At 43.7% G+C, this 21416-nt stretch overlaps 1 protein-coding gene across 2 annotated transcripts in view; it reads left to right on the top strand.

Moving 5' to 3' along the window:
- SETD5 (SET domain containing 5) overlaps positions 1-21416 on the top strand; it is a 65271-nt gene that overhangs the window by 11557 nt on the left and 32298 nt on the right. The window contains exons 2-7 of one of the 2 annotated variants that reach the window (XM_033071316.1): positions 14047-14221; positions 17994-18099; positions 18960-19171; positions 19492-19550; positions 19958-20145; positions 21184-21222. In XM_033071316.1, the coding sequence (XP_032927207.1) occupies positions 14151-14221; positions 17994-18099; positions 18960-19171; positions 19492-19550; positions 19958-20145; positions 21184-21222 (675 nt within the window). In that variant the 5' untranslated portion in view covers positions 14047-14150. Of the gene's footprint in view, positions 1-14046; positions 14222-16965; positions 16985-17993; positions 18100-18959; positions 19172-19491; positions 19551-19957; positions 20146-21183; positions 21223-21416 lie in introns of those variants that run through there. The other variant, XM_033071318.1, reaches the window with a different exon arrangement.

Genomic DNA, 21416 nt, shown 5'->3' with positions numbered 1-21416 from the left:
TGAGAACAAGGGTGACTCTCTTGAATCAGACTGAAGATTTTGTTCATCTCTGACAGGGCCAAAAATTGATGTTTGAGGAAGAATATAAGGTGAGGAGATCACAGGACCTTGACTAATGTCTAATTTCAGTGTAGTAGTTCATGCTGTTACATTACATGAAGCCCTGCTCTTAGTCACTTGGATTTCACTTAGCTGTTCTTCAAGGAAAGGGTGATAACTTGACTATTATGAAATACTTTTATATGGATAAGTATATTTCCACACAAGTCCTTAGTTTATATAATTATGGAGGTTTTGGAGGGGTGGGGGAGATTTTTCTTAGTGACAAGCAGGAACTTGTAAGCTTTGTAGGAACTGGCATGTGTGAGTTGAGAGATACTCTGCTAGTTAAGGGATGATGGACAGCCTTGTTTAGGTAGTCAAGAAAACTGATGTTGTGAATGTGTTGTTAAATAAATGTATTGCTAAAGAGAGGTACTGATAAATCTTATGACTGTGGACATGGAAGATGACATTTAAAATTCTATCAATACATTTCCCATTAATTCACATTTCATGGAACTGGGGAAGTTGGCATCTTCAGTCACGTATATATGCAGGGGACAGTCTCCTTAGGAGGGGTACTTGTAACTGAGCTTCACTTGGGTAGTTGGAAACATTCTTCAAAGGCTTCTGAGAAAGTGTTTGATGTAGTTTTAGTTCTTAAAATAAGTTCTACAGTTTTTTTCATAAGAAATACACATACACTGTGCTCACTGTGAAGACTTAATGGCTTGGGTTGATGCTGCTTGGGGACCTCAAGGCTGCAATGCATTGCATGATTTTCGTAGTAAATCCATATACTGTTTTTCAGGCTGTGCTTGACAAACATGGCCTAGCTCTCATGTAAGATGCAATGCCAAGTGTAAAAATGACTAGGTGAGATTTTCCAGTCTTTGTTAGGTGGAAAGTCAGATCATCAGGAGGTTATTTTTGGCCTTCAAATACATAGTTATGCAAAGACTTAGTGGCCCTGGAGAAGACATGAGCAATGCCCTGAGCAACTGATCCAAGTTGGCCCTGCTTTGAGGGGAGGGAGACAAGTGTTTCAGTGAGTTTAATCTTCAGTGGTTCCTTCAAATCTGGATTATTCAGTGACTGAGTGCAAGTTAGACTGGGTGTAGGAGGTGTGGGGGGACATGCCTGTTTTAGGTGGAGAGGGCAGAAGATAGGAGGAAGAACGTGGTACTCTGATACTGGAGATATTTGTGCTGGAAAAATTGCTTTAACAGTGGAGACCTGAAATATCTGAGACTGGAACTTGGCAAGGACACACCTAGCTTTATAGATGATTGTGAGATGAAATCAGGTTTTAATTCACTGTTCTTTAGATTCTTTTTATCTGGATAGCATAAAATATTTGATAATTCTTGATCACTAGAGATATGCTAATGGGATAATATATTTAGGGATCTGAGTTGTTTTGCCACATTTCAACAAAAGATATGAATCCATCCAGTTGCAAGGTGATGCATTTGTTAGCAAAATTGCAGACCCACCTATAAATTGTGAAACAGCATTTTGGAAAGCAGTAGCTCAAAGGGCTTTAAGGTCTCTACAGCTTGTTGCCTCCACATTGTACTTGGACCATTATTTTATTTAACAGGGTTAATGTGATTCTTCGGCATATTGAGGAGGAGAAATAAAAGTGGGGGAAAGGAATGTGAAGCAAAATAAGTAATCTTATAAACACAGCACTGTTGAGACTGATACTGGAATTGAATTTTGGTTTCCATGCTTCAAGAAGAATGCCAGTGTATTTGGAGAGAATTCAAAGGACAGCTGCAGAAATGATCCAGGGACTGGAAAATAAGCCTCATGATGTGAGGTTTAAAGGAGCTCAACTTACTCAGCTTATTGAAAAGACAATTGAGAGAGGACCTGATCTTTCTTTAAAAGGACTTGTGAGATTTGCTGACAAAGGCATACAATATCAACTGAGGTTAGACAAATTCAATTTTGAAGTACAGTTTCTTAACAATTATAGTATTAAACACTGGATTTGTTTACAGGTGAGGGGAAAGGAACAAACATTCATCTTAGTGTTTTGTGAAAGGCCCAACTTCGTTTTGGAAAAAATATATTGTGATTTATTTTATAAAATTATGATAATATGCCTTTCCTGACACTGGAGTTTAAGAATCTTTGAAGATTTTGTGCCATGATCAGGTGCATGAACTTGCAGTCACAGCCAAGATCATGAAATCAAGATGAATTTAGAGGAGAAATAGTTAAGCTGGTGCTAGAATACTGCCTTGCATAACACACATAAGATGTGAAGGGAACTCTGAAATGTAATGCTTTGTGGTATGCATCATTGGAACGCAGCTCCTTTCCATACTATGTTGCTTCAGATGTTTTAAGCTATGGTTAAGGCTTTCTGAAAGCCCCTGCAGAGAAGCCCTGATGTAACTGTGTACACTCACTGTATTCAGATGAGCATTCCTGCATTCTGGTTGACCGCAGCAGAAGTCTGTAAATCTTTTTCATCCTTTTTTAGAAACAGTATGAAAAAAATTGCACAATGGCAATATGATTATAATTCCTCCAAGAGCAAGCATAAACTCTCCTGGTAGATATCATTCTTAAATGAATGTAGGATATTCTCTATCTCTCAAGTTAACTGGACTTGTTCAGAAAGTTTATTTGTGTTTGAAGCAAATAATTGTAAGAAGTGGTGTTCTAATGGCACTTGTTTGCTGGTTTTCATGCCATCCAAATGAGAGTGCTTTAGCAATTCTACTTGTCCATCACTTTGTAAATTCACCTGGGGAATTGAGTGACTCAGTTTGGTAATGGCTCCAGATCATGCTTCTACTTTTTATTTGCAGTTGTGCATTCCACCACTCCCTTGACAGCTGCCAAGTTTCTGTATTTCCATAGATTACCTTGTTCCAGATGCCTTTGCAGACATGCAGAGCTCTTAAATTCCCTTCTGGTAGCTCTCAAAATCTGCTGCTTTGTGCAGGTGGAGCTTTCCCAGTTGGTTCTGCCTGAGTGCATGCTTGTCCTTGCCTGTGCAGAGGAGGACGTTGAGCTACCTGGGCTGCTCTTTTCTCCTGTGTGGCTGCATTCCTGCCTCTCCTCTCTTCCTCCTCCAGGTCCAGTCAGGGAGGAGCCCCATTGCTGTCACCTCTACAACTGTGTAGTAAGAAAATGCTTCTATGTCCTATGGAAGAAAAGGCAGCTGAACATTTTCTGAACATTTTTTATCAATTTGTCACATAAATTGTGCTGTTTCTGAGGTGGGAAAGAAGTTGTCTGGCAGCTGGAAGTTTCCTTGCTTAGGGCTAGAGGATAGCAAACTGCAGGAACGTGTTGGGGCACTACACAGCACAAAGCAAAGACCTCCAGCTTAGAGATCAAGTGCAGCAACCCCTGCTACTCACCTTGTCCAGACAGCCCTGTCTGCCTTAACCTGCAGGAGCGGCTCGCAGGAAGTGCTGCACACAAAAGAGGTTGTGAGGGCTTAGTTTAGAAGTAAGGAAATTTCCTTCTTCCTTGCCTTCCCTCTCTGCTGTGTCATTGTCCCCCTCTCCACAGCATCACGAGGCTGATGGAGAGGACCTGCTGGACGAGGGCTGTCAGTCTCTTCAGCCTGGACAACTTCAATTTCAACCTCTTTACTTCATTGTGTGGTTGTACATACATGTGCTTAGTTGCATTTATGATAATCATGAAAAATATCCTGAATGCATTACTCTCCTCATAATTCAACATTCAAAAAAGATGGAGGTAGCAGATAGCATTACAAAGATGTGTTACAGAACCACTCACTCAGCATCGCTTTCGTGTGAGCTCTATGTGAGCACTCTTGGCCAACTGTTTGATGTTAATGCTGCTGTGTTACCACCCACAAGCAGTTAAGGTGGTTGATGGTGTGCTCTTCTCAAAGGAAGAAATTGCTAATTTATGTGCCAAGTCATCAGAAATAAATCAGGTTTAAGTGATTTTTGTGTTTTTTCAGTCACTGGTTGCAGGTGTTTTAGTGCTAATTTTTGGTCATCTGCATTTACTTTGAAAATGTGTTCAACTGGATTATCTGCTTTTTATCTTGTTAATAAAAAAATGGGCTATTCACAAAAATGATCATGGCTCTCAGCACTGTCTCACCAAGCTTTGCATTTCTTGCCAGCAGTTAGGAAGTAGATATTTGGGAGTTTCCTGAATAAGCATTACACCTTTTTCTCTGTAATTGTAAAAGCAAATCTGTGATTATATTTTAAATTTTACAAAAAACTTACCGAAATAACTTGTAAACTTTTATATTCCTTAAGTCTGGTTGGCCAATGTATTGTTGGCTGCTGTCTTACTCTCTAAATCTGACTACTGGGTGCACATCCACTGTATATGGAGGATCCAACATGCACAGCTGGGGCATTTTGGGATCAGTGTGTACCTTACCAGTGCCAGAATACCACGTAGTGTGAGATGCAACTCATCCAGGAAGGTGAAACACGATAAAGAACATTGTTCAGCATAACTGAGTGGTTAGAAGCCCCAGAAGGGGAGTTAAGGGTAATGCTGCCTTTGGCCCTCATGATTGCTCTCCACCACTGCTCAGCTTGCTCTCTAACAGGTTTTGTGCTGGGAAAAGCACATCTGCCAGAAACGTGTGAATTTGCTAGGGGTCCCTGAACCATCTTACATGCCCAAGAGTGCAACTGGGCACCCTGGTGCCCTGGCATCCAGTTGGTGATGTCTCCTAGAAAGATGGCCCTGAGAAGGGGATGTGGTGGGACAGTTCAACAGGCTGAGCCTTGAAACCTCTCACAACACGAAATATTGACAAAATCCTGTAAAACTCACTGGATTTTAATGCAGAGCAGTGATTATGTAGCTCAGTAATGGATCTGACTCTTGCAGTTGTTTTTGTCACCTGGTTTCTCACTCGAGGCTCATCGGACAGACCAGTGTTTGTGGAACGCAGCTCAAGAGCGTTACACAAGCCTGGAGTAACTTCCTTACAACGCAGAGAAAAATGTATTTGCATGATCTCGAGCCCAGGTGCAAGGCTGCAAAACTTGCCAGTCACAAACCACAGAGGCCAGGTTGGAGCTGGAATAGCACTCGGTGATGGTTTGGGCAGGGGGGGAAGGGTCAAAACGAGCCCTGTAATGGAAAGCAGGGCTGAGCCTTCGCGTGGGAGCTGCGGCTCCATAATTGCCACACTGTGTGATGTTGCCATGGCTGCCCGGGCAGTCCCTACTCGGTTTCCTGATGTGTGAGAGCAGGCCGAGGCTGCCGGCGAGCGCAGAGCTGCCCTACGTGTTTGGGGAGCTCAGGCGTGCGCTGGCAAGCCGCGGTGATGGGAGGATCCCTGTGTGGGAGACTGGAGGCTTTGAGCTCAGGCTCTTCCTCATCTCTTCCCTCCCAACAGATCAGAGAACGAGCTGTGATTTTTGCAGGACTTTAAAACACCTTTTTTTTTTTTCCTTTCTTTTTTCTTTCTCGCCATTGTAAAGTCCTTCGTTCCGCCTTAAGCCGGGGTCGTGCAGTGTGAAATGGAGACTCCTGAGGGCACCAAGGAAGGCCTGGGGGGGCTTGCCGGGCCTGGGGGGCTCTGGCGTGTTTTGATCCGAGAGCCTTTGGCTGCCTTGCCATCTGCATAGCCTGTGAATAGTTTTCTCTGGCACAGACCTTGTTCCTTAGTGTTGCATCATCTCTGGGAGAAAGGCCAGGTCCGGAGCCCCAGCACAAAGGCTTTCTGAAGCCGATGAAGCTTGTTCTGTGTGCGGAGCGTCTCTCTCCTTCCTGTCGTCCTTTCCATGGGATTCCTGAAGCGGCCTCCGTCCGAGAGCCCCCTCGTCAGCAGCTGCTTTTTCTCCGCCGCTTCCTGCACACCTGGCTGATGCAACGTCTGCGCTGGGAGCGCTGCCGGGGCCGCCTGTGAGGCCGGGTTGTGAGGCCGGGTTGTTCGCCCCGGCGGGGAGTGGCCGGGCCGGCGGCCCCGTCACGTGGGGGCCCTAAATAGCCGGATAAAGGACGAACAGAGACCTCGAGGCGCGCAGCATTTACTGGGATTATGCAGAAATCTTTTTTCCGATACTAGGGCTGGAGGTTGCAGTCCTGCTCTTGGCAACTTGTTAGTGGTTAGCCTTGCACTGGTTGTGAGTTCGGGATACTGCTCTGTGCCAGTAAATTCTGCTGATTCCCCTTCTATATTCAGCGACTTCCCGTGACTCTGGACTGTCTGAATTCTCATGGGAACTGTAATTCTCTGGCTTTGGATTTGATCCTAGTTATTGCCCTTTATTGCTGAGTTTCCCTCTGACCTTGCATGTGGTACAGGCTTTTCTCTCTGAAATACCTTCAAAAAGCAATTTCAAGGTCTAAAGGTTTTTTCTTTTTATGGGGGGGTTGTCTGACAAGCTTTTAAATTTAAGGTTTGTCTACTTAGGAAAGTTTAATTGTTACATGGATAAAACCATTCATGTGAATACTATTGCATCCACAAGCAACAAAATTTAGAACAAGGAAGTGCTTTGGTCTGCTAAGATTAAACCAATGTTATTTACATTATTTAAATTAATCTTACTTGATCCATAGCTATTTTCTGGTGCAGGCAGGTCTCTTAAAACCTGAAAACATGGGGATATATATGGACAAGGTGTGGTGGACTGAGCAGTGGTGATTCTAATATTGCTGTTCTTAGTTATCAGCCCCATTGCAGAAATGCATTTCCCCTGAAAGGGAATATGTATTTTACCTGTTTCTGCTTTCAGTCCAGTCTTCTTGGCATTGATGAGACATGGCAGTGCTTCCTTCCTGCCACCTGTTTTGGCAAAGACTTAGAGGAGACAGTCGCAGCAGTAACATCAGCTGCCACAGCTGGATTCACTGGAGGTTGGTTGTCAAACTCTTAAAGTCAGAGTATCTGTTCTGAACCTTTTTGTTTGCATTTTTGTGACATACAGACATTTGACTGTTCTCCTAAACCTCATGGGAAAAGAGAGCAGCAACCTCACAGTATAGGACCAGCATAGCAATTAGGATGTGTTCCCTGCACTCCAGAATAGTTTTGCCCCATTACTGTTACAAAATTAAAAGTCTGTGGAATTGGAAAAGGGATATTTTTCCTCTTTCCTGTTCCATGTACTTTAGTAATTTTTGTATCTTCAACTGTGGTTCTTTATGTGTAATCCTTTTTTTCTCTTGTATTACTGTATAATTTCCAGAAAATAGCTGAGAACAACATTTGCAAAAATAAAATGTAATAAATATAATAAAATATACTAATTTTAAAAATATAATTTTAAATGCTTCAGTGTTAGAAGAATTTGTCACCTTCACCAGCGACTTGGAATGCTGTGAGATAGAGCCACTGTAAAGCAATGGTTTTAGCATAGAAAGGGGTTCTTTCTTATGGGATTTTTCTGAATTTCTCCACTCTATCTGTTACACTTTTAATTTTATTTTGATGATTTTAAATTTTCATAGTGTTGTGATGTTTTCTTGAAAACTTCCTCTGTTTGACCCTTGAAGTTATGTGTACTTTAACATGACGTTCTTGGTTGGGATAGTCCTTTTTGCATTACATTGTTGTCATTCCTTTAAAACATCATCTGTGTCACCTGCTCAGCACACTGTGTGTGTGCAGACCATGCAAATGCTGCCAGGTCCCTTCTCATCCGTGTGGGGTGCAGGCAAAGTTCCCTGGCGTGTGCCTGCCACCTCTGCATAAACATACCTCAGAATAATTTGGTCTGCCATGGATCACTGCTGCTCTGTAATTTGCTTCTGCTTTCTAATATGTCATCTTTATGGAATTATCTTTATGTATGACTCTTCAACCAATTTAAAATCAATAGTAAGTAAACTTTCCAGTAAGGTTCTGTGATGCAAAAAGAAAGTGCAAACAAACCCTTGTCTGACATCTTAACCTCTGGAACATATTGAGCTATCAAGGATGTGACTGAATTGTCCAGGAGAAGGCAAAGTCTTTCCTGCCCTTTTTTTATCTCTTATTAAATTCCTTCTCTATTTTTTATCATAGTATCTGAAATCTTTAAAGATTTCAAAAGAAAAACAGGATTTCATTTTGGTTTGCATAATGTCTTGATTGCTGAAGCAGCAGCAAAGTTTTTGAGGTTATTCTTTTTGCTTTTCAAAGTAATTTCTGCAGTCTTGGTGACTTGCTGAGAGTACTTGACTATGCATTTTGTAATTCCTCTGCTTGATGGTTTAATTTCTTTCAGTTGCTCTCTCATCATTTGTAGTCCCTTAAGGTGTAGTTCACAGAGGAGTTTAACTAAAATTGATGTTTTCTTCATGAGATGAAATGATGGAATCCTGTGGATGGATATGGTGAAAATTGCCTTAAAATGGCTTAAACCTAGTTTAATTTTTTAAAATTAAATTTACTTACTTTCCATCTGTTTCCAAATTTTATCAAAATCAGTTTAACTTTCTTATACCTTATAGTTTTAACAAAGTTTTAATATAGTTTTAATATAGTTTTAACATAGCCTTCACTGAACAACTTTACCATGCTAAATAGGTCTATTCATAAACATGTGTTGGAAGTTTGTAGTACTTTCATAGAGCACTTCAAGAATAATGGGAATTGTTAATATGATTTCATATCTTGAATAGAGCAACTTGACTGATGCATAGGCCCATGGATACCAAAAGTGTTTTAAATCACTGAAAGCAGTAGTCTTGCCATTCCCTGATCTTTGACTCCAGCTCTTGTGAGTGTGGTGAGCAGGAACAGGTCTCACTGGGCTATTGCTTTTTGACATTTTACAATTTTAAAATGCTGTTATTCTTGTTTTAAAAGCTTGTCGGCGTTTTGTCAAAGTTCTCCTGATCTCAGAGAGCAAAATGAAGTCTGAACCAAATGTGTACATACAAGCATTTCTTTTTGCATATGGCTGCATACACATAAGCCAGGAGACAGTTTTGAGAAAGGCCTAAGACAGATAAATCTTTTACCATTGCGCTATACTTGTCAAAAATTTGGTTATCATGGTATGCATAGCTGGTAATGAATACCAGTCTTGCCTGTTACTTTGATCCTTTCTGTGGTACATCAGCACTGAGTTCTTCCAGACCTCGTGGGATGGAATTGCTGTCTTGATTTGTCAGCCTACTAGTAGATGATATATGGATCTAATGCTAATAGTGAATACTTATATCAATATTTCATTCTTTAAAACTGGCACAGTTGTTTCCTTTCTGCCTAGTGAACCCAGCTTGTTTTCAGAGCAGAGCTAAGCATTTGTATAGGTAGATTGAGGCACAATTCAAGTACTTTTATCAATCTGTTTCACAGTAAGTTGGAGGTAAATGATTTAAGGATTTATTTGCTCTGCCCCTGTGTCTGTGTAGATGTCCTTACAGAACAGCATGTCTGAAATTCAGGGAATTTGATGCATTTTTTTACCTGTTAAACACAGAAAACCTTGCTCTGATTCTGTTTGCTCTGAAGGTGCTTTCTCTTCTGTGAGGATCTGACCTTGACATGAGGTTTGTGTGTGTACTGGCAGTACCTGATTGGACTTAGGTGAACTGTGCTCATATTTGAGTGGCACTGGCTGATGAGAGGACATTTTCAGCATGGTAATGGAAGCTGTTCCTGTTTACATTAGATGTCCCATAGATTTTGATTATTCTGAAATTTCCAAGGGAAAAGGTGAATGAAGAAGATCTAAGATGCTAACACTTGTTACACTGCTCCACATGCCAAGTGATTTGCCACTTGTGCAGATGACAGTCTAAGTATGAACTCATCAGACCTTGGTGTCTCTGTCCCAAATGAGGCTGTGGAGAGGATGCCAAAGAAGGCTGCATGGCAGAGCTGCTATTACCAGTTTTCCACCAGCTCTGGACTGGCCTGTGGCAGTATGAGGTGTAGGAGAAAAAAGTGCTTTGAATTTGATATGACTGGTAATGGCGTGGGAGCTTAAAGATGTGCAACTCATTATACACAGAGCTCCATCCTTTGCAGGTGACTTAGAGGCCCATTGCTGAGCATAGAGAAGATGATGGTGGTTATTGTTCAGACAGTAGTAATTCTGGGTCAAAAGTCTGGAATGTGTTTCCAGTTTGGGACTTCAATAATTGGAGTTGTTGGGAAGTGTGGGGAGAGGTAAAGGAAGCATTTTTCTGTTCTTTACTATCTGCAAACAAGAAGTGGTTGCTATCAGTGCACATGGAGGCGATTTCCCTGTTCTCCCTGCCCTGGCTCCCTTGTTGAAGTTTTGCATATTCAGAAAAAGCTTCTGTCAGTTTGTCCACGATACATTTGTACCAGTGTTACCTTTTTATCTTTCTTGGCCATGCATGAGACACTGGATGCACAATGGTGAAGAATTTCAGGCCCTCTGTGGACACAGACTCAGAGATGTACACTCGACTCTGTAGAGGAACAGGATGAATCTGTCCTCTCCCTGTTTGGTAACTGCTTTGCCCTTGAATATGTGACCTTGGGAGGGTGCAAAGGACACATTCTGTCCCCCCTGAGATTGTACAGCATCACCTGAGCAGCACCAAAGGGTGATGGAGTCTGAATTTAGGTAGCACATGCAGTCTTTGGGGCTGTGCCTGGGGTTTTTTGTCTGCAGGTGAATTTTTCGTGACACTCACAAATACTTTGTAGTCTGTCACCAGGTGTTGCACACTATGGGTGCCCAGAGGTGTCTGTATCACTGGGACATGAGTGAAAATAGGAACAACCATGTCTTGAAGGAAGAAGCTCTGATGAGCTCTTTGACTCACCATGCTTGATTGTCCCTGTTAGTACAGGCTTTTAACACCACAAGTGCTAGAGTTTCCAGCAGTAAATTTTCTGCATCTGCTTTATTTGTACATGGATGGCACTGGCTGTGGAAGTGAGCCAATGCAGTGCTGCAGCCAGCCATTGCATCCTAAACAGTTCCAAAAATTAAATTCACTGTTACAGCAGCAGGTGCTGCTTAACCTTCACTTGGCCAGCTTAGATTTATTACAGTCCTTTCTGTCAGTAAAGGGTGTTACCTGAAATAACTGAATAGCATATATTCATTCACAGTGTAGCCAAGGCAGCCACTCACAATGGGTCAGTCCCTTGGTGTGTGACCTGCCCTGAGTGAGAGCTGGGGATCCCAGCTGGGGTGGCTGTGTGGGTGGATGCTTATCTGGGCTGTTCTGTTGGGGAACACCAGGTATCTTTATACCAGTATGACTGGTTAAGGAGGCCTCGGTTTAGGTGCCAAATGTGGGGGGGAAATGTCTTTAAATGCTGCATTTTCAAAACCAGATAAATATTATCTACCTGATAGGCCATAAAAATTCTCACTTCCATTGGATTTCAAGAATTGTGTTGTAAGGGAGTCAGATTTGTGCTGTGGTCTGAAGCGTATTAAATTTGAAGTAAGACTTTGAATTTTAGTAAAACTTCTTCCAGTGGCAGCAGAGAGAACTGGGTGTGATTTCTATTTTTCCCCCTACCAGCTGTATTTTTGGGGGTAGACGTAGGAAGGACCTTGAGGATTGACTGTACAGGAAATTTGCCAGTTTAGGCGAACATTTAGATCTCAACTCCAGCATTTTCTGTCAGGATGATGTTTTGCATGTTAGCAGGCCAAGTTTCATGGAGTTGAGACTGTAATGTAGCCTGAAGGTGATGTGGTCTTGGGCAGCACTTGAAATTGGTCTCAGCAATTCATTTTCAATTGTCACGTTGTCAGAGTTGAAAGTACACATAAAATAGCAGCACCAAAGAGTAAAATCTGAGCATAGGTGATAGTTGGGCAAGTATTGCTGGGTCAACACAAAAGTGAACTGGAATTTGCCTTGTTTAACCTTTCAGTTTGCTATTTCATGTTCTTCCTGTAATCTTCCCAAAAATGAGAGTTATCAGACCGTATCAGTGCAGCAGCATTTGTACAGTGGATGAAAACTTACCCCAGTTACTCCTGGACTGACCAAGTATCCTGTGACTCTCTAGTCCAGAAGCTGCACCTGAAATCCTCCAGTTCTGCTGAGTCACAGGCAGGCGGGAGGCTGGAATTTGTCCTGATGAAATGTCGGGCTGCTGCCAGCTGGGTATGGTCATTGGCAAAGGCATGAGATCGATAGAGGGAAAAAACATCTAAACAAGTATTTAGAAAAATTACTGAGTGTGGGGGGAGGAAGAGTTTTCCATGTCCCTTAAAGGGAAAGATGCTTCAGACACTGAGAAACTTGTTTTATTTCTTTTAACCTTGTGCTAGAGTTTTACGTGACTTGGTTGAAGCAAGGATTGATGTTTGTAGCTTTTAGCTGTATTTTAGGAGCAATTTGTCTCATCTTGTGTCAGTGTAGAAATCACAACTCTTGTTACAAGCACAAGAAAGGGTAAATAAGACATTTCTGGAAGGTCCTTTTATTTTTCTTTTAATATTCTTTTCCAGAAAACACACTCAAGGACACTGGGCTGTCTTGGGTTGGAACTACTTGTGACTACTACTCAGTCCTGCCTGTTTCCTTTTTCATCTCCCACCTCCCCGTGAGACCATTGCTTTGGGGCATAACAGGGAATTGCCACAGACCACTTAGAAATCTTTATGTGCTACTTCTGTAATTCACTATATGCCTGTCATACTGCCTGAAAGATTTTCCATAGGGATGTATGCTGAAGAAGGAGAGTATTTCCTTCTACCAAGAGAAGTGGCCTGCCTTTTAAGACAGGAAAAGGCAATATAGCATGTAACATTTAAACTCTCTGACTCTCACTCTTCATTTGCCCTTACAGTGAGTGTGTGTTTTTGTCTTTCTGGGGGTTTTGTGTATTAAACAATGGCCGGACTGTGGTGTCCAAAGGCAGTTCCCTGTGAGAAATTCACTGCCCACAGGAAAAGTTGGCTGAGGGCCTGTCTGTAGCCCAGGAGGGTTTGCTGGCAGGGCCCCGAGATGCCGGGGAGCATGTGACAGCAGGCTGGCTTGTCTGCGCTCCGGAGCCGGGAAAGGCAGTGGAAAGTATTCGAGGCTGCCCTTAAACTCGAACGTGCAGACAGGGCGCTTGTCACCATTTTTCTTTGGTTTCGGAGCTACCTTTGGTGCGTGCAGAAATGCAGCTTCTCTCTGTGTTGGTGGAGGGAGGTCTCTCGAGCTGTGTAGAATAATAGCTCCTTTATGCTCATCTGTGTTATTGAGGTTATTTACATAACGAGGAGCTGATCCCGTTTCACCTCCGGCCGCCATCCGACCCTGGGAAGGCCGCGTTCATGGGCGCTTTCTGCGGCGGCCGTAGCAGCGCGCTGTGCTCGGCAGGGAAGGTGGAGCCCGGGCTTCCCCGGCACGGCGGCGGCTGCGCCCGGGGCCGCCGTGACTCACCCGGCTCCCCGCACACCGCCGGTGCTCGCAGCCAAGGCCCCCGCCGCGCTCCCCGCCGTCTGACGTGGCTCTGCCGTGGGGAGGTGTCAGGGACGGTCGGGCCCGCTGTGTCAGGGCTCGCCGAGCCCCGGTGCGGAGTCCAGGATGGGCCTCGTGGCCCAGGGAGCCATGGGTGTGGGAGCAGCTGCTCTGCCGCTCGCACTCACCTGTGCTGCGGGCCTAGCAAATGCACACACAGACTGAGCTCCAGGGAGTCTGGGCTCGGTCCACCCTGGCATTGTCTACGTGTCCACAGAGATGGGATTTTGCCTGCGGCTTGTTTGGGGAAAGAGTTAGGAAATGCTGTTGGAGGGCTGTGGGTGAGAGGTGACAGCTGCTGCTTATATGCAGAAGGAGCTAATAGATTACTTAGCTGATAATTAGTCCTAAATTTACTTGGGGGAGGGGGGAGCTATCATTATCAGCTTTAAGGCAAAGCAGCTCATTGCATGTCACTCCAACACTGTAAAAAACCCCCAACCTCCCAGCCAAGCTACTACCATCTACCTCTTCCCTGGCCCTACAGATGAAAATGAAGTAAAAATGATGTGGCATGTCACTGATGGAAATCTATTTCTGCTTTTCTTTGCTGTGAAAGCCTTCTTTAGAGGCATGCAGGGAGACCTCATCCTGTAACGGAGATGCAATGCTGTGTTTCTACCCCGGTAGGTTTCCCCATGTCCGTGACGTGTTGGCCGAGGCTCTGCGGCTCCTCTCCGCCCTCGGAGCGGCCAGTCGCTGCCCTCTGGACTCCGTGATCCCCGACGGGCGTCATGAGCATTGCAATCCCTCTGGGAGTCACCACACCAGATACGTCCTACTCCGACATGGCCGCAGGATCGGAGTGAGTGTTACCCCATGGAGGAGGAGAGAGGAGAACGGGAGGGTTCAGAGGGCTGACCTGGAGTCGGGCTGATGGATTGGTGACAGTGCTTTCTCCACTCAGGGGAAAGGGGCTGCTGGTCCATTGGCTGTGTGAGAGATAGGTGTTAATAAATGCAGCGTTATAGAGATTAGTAAGTTTGGCAGAGGATATGGGGAAAAGGAGAATTCCAACATTATGAGGCACTCAACCATGGGTTTTGTATCAGCTTGACTAGTAAATCTATACTCAAGTGCAGTTTGCTGTATGTAGGCTTGACATTAGCATGGTACAAGCCAGCTCCTTTTCCCGCAGCTGTAATGTGAGGGGTCAGTGTGCTGCACCTTCCTCTCGGTAGAGCCTATTAGCTCAGACTTGGTACCAGTCTTGTATGACTGATTTGTGGGTGCCTTTGGAGTTTTGCCTTGGTAGGCACCTTTAATTTGTTTCTGCCCCTGAGTAGACTCCAAGGAGCACACCTCGAGAGCATCCTTTGGAGTCCCCACCACAGGACCATGTGCAAGGCGCTCACTGCAGCTGTATCTCTGAGGCCTGTTGGAGGGGACTTACATTTCTTTTAAAAGACTGCTTCTGCAGAGTCAGGAGCATTTCAAAATCAGGAAATACTGCATTGTGATCTTTTCTTGAAACTCTTGTTAGGATGATGTCAGCTAAGATGAGAGTATGTTTTTGTCAGGGACAAGAGTGAGGGCTGAAGTTTATTTCTGTGTGCTTCTGCCTCCTGCTTGCCTGCATCCTTCTTTGAAATATAGGCTGTAGTATCTCTTTACAAAAATCTACAAACAACGTTTTGGAGATAGGTTTCTCCCATGTATTATTTAAAGGTATCTACTGTGCAAATACCTGCATGTCAGCTGGATCAGTGTAGAACAGAAATTGCTCCAGACTCTATTAATTTTGATCTGTAAGAGCAGTGGGCTAAGGTATGAATCATTGTTTTTCCCTTCCATCTCACCCTGATTTGACTATGCATAGAGTTTGACTACGCAGTCGTACTCTCTGCAAGACTGCTAATGCTCTTTTTTGTCTGTCTTGGCACTGGCCCCATTCTAGCCATTCTTCCTTGTGATGCTTCATTTCATCCTAAAGCCCACATTTTTACACGTTGTTTTTAAACGGGGAATCAGAATCTAGTAAGTCACTCATCTGCACTGGTTACATGATCCTTCACTTTTCAAGATCTAACATTTAGTATTGCTTGTCACCCTGCTTCTCCCACAGCAGCACTTTGAAGACTCAACATGCAGGAATTTTAAACTGTTTATGACAGGAGGAAGAGTGCTAAATAGTTTGCTCATGTACTTTGCTTTCAAAGCTGAGCGTGGTAGGGAGAAGAGCCAGATGTATCTGCGCATGTGTCCCTTGTAGCATTTAGGTATCAAAAAGACTGACTGTAAACCTTCTGCAAAGCATTTTCTTTCTCCCTTGTAAGAAATTTGTAGGTCCAACTTGAGTCTAGGCTGGAGTGCTTTTAAAAAAGGCATTTGAAGGTTTCTGAATTGTTTTCTCTTCCTGTTTTCTAGAAATTGGGGATGCCAGGACTTTTTTCTTCAGGCTTTGCATTGATGCACTGTTACTGCTGAAGTGTCCTTCATGGGTCTGTTCAAAGTTAAGGCTGTCCTTCACTTTGCCTCTGAAACTTTCTGGTTTGATGCATAAAGTCTGGGGCTGAGCTTTACCTCTTACAAGGAATTGTACCTCTTACAAGGAAGTGATTCCAAGATACACATCACGAAGGCAGTGGGGAAGGTAAAAGGAAAACTATTGGATCTCCTTATAGGCTGAGCTGTAGCATCTTCCCTGGCCTCTGATACAGAGAGGAGGTGAAAATGGTGTAGGGTGTTGCTGTTCATTTGAGGGTGACATGGAGGCTGCAGAGTAGTTTTGCTGTGTTAGTCTGACTGCATATTGGAAGGTGTGGAAGCTCCTTGGCATGCTGCTGCTGAGGAAGCATGGGCCCCAGTGTTGTTGCCCCTGGACACCGTTGCACCAACAATCCTGAAGTTTTATTGCTAATGCTTGCGGCAGCATTGCTGGTATTCCCGTCTGTGGTTAGGAATGTGGGTGACTTGGACAGAGGACGTATCTGCTGCTTAGACCATTTAGGCTCTTTTCCTTCTAATACTGAAATGTTTCTGAAAGTGTTATTAAACCTGAATGGATTTGACACTGTACCAATCTGAAAGTCCTAAAGGATTGTTGCAAAGGCTGGATTATGTGGCAGGCTCTACGTGGTACCTTTTATTAAGAAGTATATCCTTTGAGAGAAATCATCTATATCTCCTGCTTCTGACAGTTTAGCTGGCTGTAGTCACATTGAAAACTGACTGAATTTATCATGTCATGCACCTAAATCCTGAGCTACAGAAATGTTGTTTGCATAGGTGTAACATCTTCTGCTTTCTGCAGTTCTTTGTACAATAAATTATTGCTCCTTAATGTTGTAAAGACAGATCCACCTTACTCCAGAATAAGCCAGAAGCTCAGAGGTTGGTGCCTTGGAGAATAGATGAGGTTGAGTGGCAGGGTGGGGCAAACTTCAGTGCAGCAGAGATTTCAAGAGCTAATAGGAAGTCCAAAGGGCAAAGGGTTACTCTTCTTGGGTGCCTTAGCACTGCCTCCCGCATGGTGGCTGGCCATTGTTTGATGGTGCCTGTTTCACACTGACCATGTAGGACCCACTGAGAATCCTGTGAGATCTCACCAGAGCAGCAAAAATCCGAGGTAAAGTTTTCCTTTTCTGTATTTTTCTTCCCTGCTTCCTCAGCTCCATTCTGTAATTTTGATTAAGATTTCATATGCAGACATGATTCAGTAATATTCTGCCATATTCTGATACAGGCCCTGCTTCTGATCTGTGCAGAGGTTATCTGACTTGTGTCTTCTACTTGTAACAGAAGGCAGTGTGTTTCCTTGCTGATGTTCTGTCTATAGCCTCATTATCTAATATCCCCTGCATTGAATTGCAGCTGTCCTTTCTCTGAGTAGGGTTTCTGCAGCTTTCTGCTGAGGATATACCTTTGATTTTTAGCTGTTTTTTTTCACCACCCTGTGGTGGAAGAGTGCATTGTACCTCAGCAGCAGATTTCCTGTTAGGCTCATTGCAGGCAGCTGTATAGAAAACACAGGGTGAATCTGATCTGTCTGTGGCCACTGTCCGACCAGGTCATGGATTTTGTTGTCTCTTTGCAACAGGAATCTCCAATTCCTGGTCGTTGCTGTCAGGATAGCTGTAGTTTTCATGCAGGCTTTATCACAGGATGTCGGACTTAGTAACAATTGGTATCTGAGGGAGAGAGAAACAAGCACAGGTGCAGGAAAGCTGCTTAGCTGCAGTTGAAATAAGCTGTTGCAGAGATAAAATGGCAGTACTGTTCAGTGGCTTTGAGATTAGGCTAGCTGGGTTCAGATGCGAATGCTGAACTAGACCCAATTTCCTCAACAATAAGGAAACTGAGCTTCTTACATGCTAATTACGTTTTTAACTTCCGAGACTGAGACCTAGTTTAATGAGCTCTATAGGGTGGCCCTTACTCAGTTCCTTGTCTCTGAAGCAGGTTCATCCTGTACAGCTTCTGCACACATGATGCTTGGTGAAACACATGACACCACCTCAATTTCATGAAGTTTCTTCATTTTGAGCTCATGTGTTCAATAGAAAAGAGCAGTGAAATACTGGCACTGAAAAAAATGATGTTGTATTGATGGGTTTTACTTCTGGCCCTTTCTGCAGCCCAGAGTCTGTGGAAGCTAGTCCAGCTGTCAGTGAGAAGAATGTGTACTCCAGCCACGGCTATGGGGCCACCCAGAAACACAGCTATCGCGGGCTGCCTTACGCAGTGAGTACTCTCTCTGCAGTGAATCAGCTCTTTACTGTCTACTTTTACTCTTTTCTCCTTGTTCCATAGTTCTTTGCCTATTAAGCCTTAGGAGTTTTGGCTTATTTATTAGGGAACACTAAGGTTAGAGCTGAGTTCTGACATACATTTTTCATTTCTGTGTTTATTGTTTGTGAAGTCTTGCATACTCTACAGCAAGCTTTATTAGTGTTCTAGGTGATAGAATGAAGTATATGAATGAAGTGTGAATATATATGAATATATAATATTTTTCTGGTAATTTTATGTCCTATTTGGTTTATTGTGCAGTATTTATACTTGTTTCAACTGCGCAGATTTTCACAGTGGTAACTTAAATCAGTGAGAATCAAGGAGCAGTCAGGAAGAGTGGGAGCATGGCTTGAAGCTGTGGGATAAACAGGGTGTCTCAGAATCAGTGAGGTTGGAAGGGGCCTCTTGAGATCACATAATCCAACCTCCCTGCTCAAGCTGACTCTGCTTGAGCAGGTTGCTCAAGACTGTGTCCAGTTGAGTTTTGAATATCTCAACAGACAGAAACTCTACATTTCAGGGCAGCTGGTTCCACTGTTTAAACACTTATGTCATCTCAGATTATTAGCAGTACAGCAGTTAATGTCGAAATAGCCTGGTTGTTTTCATAGGTTTTGAGTTTAATTTATTGGTGCTGAAGGAAATAATTTGCATGTTTCAGAGCTATTACTCTACCTTCTTGGTAGGTTGAGGAATTCAGGCTATTGTTTTACACCAGTTAAATATTAACCTGGGAACTGTGGATTTGGGACTTCAGTTTCTAGGCATCATATCTTCACATTAATAGTACTGCAAATACTCATTTTCAGGATCATAATTATGGAGCCCCTCCTCCTCCAACGCCGCCAGCCTCTCCTCCTGTCCAGACCATTATACCTCGTGCAGAACTGAATGGCCTGCACTCGCCTGATGAGGAGAACTCCGGAGACAGTGAGAGCTCCTCAGAAGGAGAATCAATTCCCACTTGGTGCCACTGCAGTGTCTCCCAAGATGGTTTCCTCCTCAAGTGTGAAAAGTGCAGGTAAGCTTTGGTGCAGTGCAGATCTGGGCTGCTCCTTGTGTTGACTCCTCTTATCGAACCGTGTCACCTTTGGGCTGTGGGACAGACTTCCTTTTGCTAACTGGAGCGTTCTTTCCAGTGCTTTACCCAGTATTGACCCTCCTCCTTTGCGTTGTCAGCCTGACAAGTGTTGGTGGCACCAGGAGTGGAGATGAGGATGTTAAATCGATGTTCTTATCATCCTGGGCCCCACTGAGGGCACGCATCTTGTGACATCCTGTTGAATTTCAAGTGACTTTACTCCTACAAACCAGCTTCAATTGTGCATTCTCCTTTGGCAGAGGAATGAGCAGGGGGAAGGTGATCAGGCTCCGCCGCCGGAAGCAGGACAACGTGTCAGGTGAGTTTGAGGTTATAATTCTGATAATAGTGACTTTTTATTTTCTTTCTACAAGACCTTTGTCTTCTGGATGCTGTAATCATCTAACTCTGATCAGTGCCAGCTAATGTTCTTTGCCTCCCAACCACTGGGATTTTCTCCTCTCCTTACGCTTCACCTCAGTTAGCTCTAGGGAAAATCAGATTATCTTGTGAACAGAAAAGGAGAATTTTCATCAGTGCCATTCTGTGACATATCAAGAAGTCTGGAACACCTGTTCCCAGTTTGGGTGGGAAAACAGAGGTGCCATAGTTCTCTCAGGGAAGAGCTGTGCAGGGCAGCAAGTTGTCCTCATGAAAATGGACGTAAGGATAAACTGTGCTCTCAGGGATGAGAAGCTGTTGCTCATGAAGCACTTGTCTCTCTAGGCGGGGACAGCAGTGCCACTGAGAGCTGGGATGAAGAACTCTCTCCCTCCACAGTGCTGTACACGGCCACGCAGCACACGCCGACCAGCATCACGCTGACCGTCAACCGCGTCCGCAGGAGCAAACCCAAGAAGAGGAAGAGGAGTACAGAAAAGGCTCGTGCTGCTCCAAAGACCAAAAAGATCAAGGTATGTGGAGTGAGACAACGTTGCTGCAGTTCCTACCAAATGCTGTGCAGAGTGTTGTTAGGAGCAGGTTGACTAGCTGGCAGTAGACAAGAAATTTTTGTTCTGTCAAGAATTGCTCTTTCGGGTATAATAATGGGACGCCTTGTATTTGTGACCTGCTCGGGTACGTGGCTGTTGGTTTAAAAATTACCTTGCTGGAACTCCACCCTTATTTCCCAATGCTGTCCATTCATGCTCAGCGCGTGGACTCAATTACATATTTTTTCCTTTTGCTGTATTAGGATTTGGGGAAATAGCTTTTGGAGCCTGGCTGTTTGTGGAAAAGGGTCAGTCTGTGAATAGAATGAAAAATGAAGGGAGCATGGTATTTTTTAGCAGGCTTTGTTGAGGAATTTGGGCTACAGAGCTTCTTGGCACTGTTCTTTGGGGACAGAGTGCCTGTGTCGAAAACTATGTAGGTAGTGATGAACATTTGTTGAGGGATGACTTTACTGTCTTGTTTGTGAGGGTTTGGGGACTGAAATAATTTTGAATTGCTTATACTGGAATGTAAATATGTGAGCAGCTGGTTCTTTCCCATCATCTACCAGCTTTACCATGATTTTCCACAGGTTAGGTTTCCCTTGAAGTTGTTCTGGTAGGCACTGATTAAATAGAGCTCTGAGGGCAGGAACTATGTGAGGTCTGGAGGAGTTATTTTTTTTGTTGTGAACCACCTTGATTCTATTGCTGGACTTTTCTTGTATCAAAGCAAGTGAAGTTATTTGGGACAGTTTCAGTTTTGATCTTGGCATTTTTACTAAGTGTGAGGCATGCTTTTTTAGTTCAGAAAAACCATCAAGCTTTTCAGCAGTTTCTGCTGGATTTGCATTAGAGTCTCTTTTTGTTCAGGTCTACTGTTTCTTGTGTAGGTTTTCTTGTAATTCTTGCTCTCTTTTATTAAGGATTGGAGTAAGATTTTTTGTGGTTCTGGGATCCTAATTCTTAGGAAATTTATAATACTTTTTTTTTCTCTCTCTCTCCTTGTCTGGGGGACAGGCTTTTCGAGAGGGCTCACGAAAGTCTCTGAGGATGAAGGTGAGTAGAAATTGCAACCCTCTGTGATGATGGTGGGGGTTTTTCCCCTTTATTTTGTCCCTCTTTTGGTTTGCCTGGGGAATTCCTGATTGTGGGGCCAGCCTTGTAGTAGATTCAAACCTTGCAGTGCACCACAAGGAGGCCTATTCAAAAGGGTATCACAGGAATTGCCCCTTGAACCTTCCATTTGCTTC

This window comes from Catharus ustulatus, chromosome 13 (assembly GCF_009819885.2).
Source record: "Catharus ustulatus isolate bCatUst1 chromosome 13, bCatUst1.pri.v2, whole genome shotgun sequence".
Taxonomy (NCBI): Eukaryota; Metazoa; Chordata; class Aves; order Passeriformes; family Turdidae; genus Catharus; species Catharus ustulatus.
Note: the sequence above shows the minus strand (reverse complement) of the source record. Positions and strands in the feature narration are given on the sequence as shown.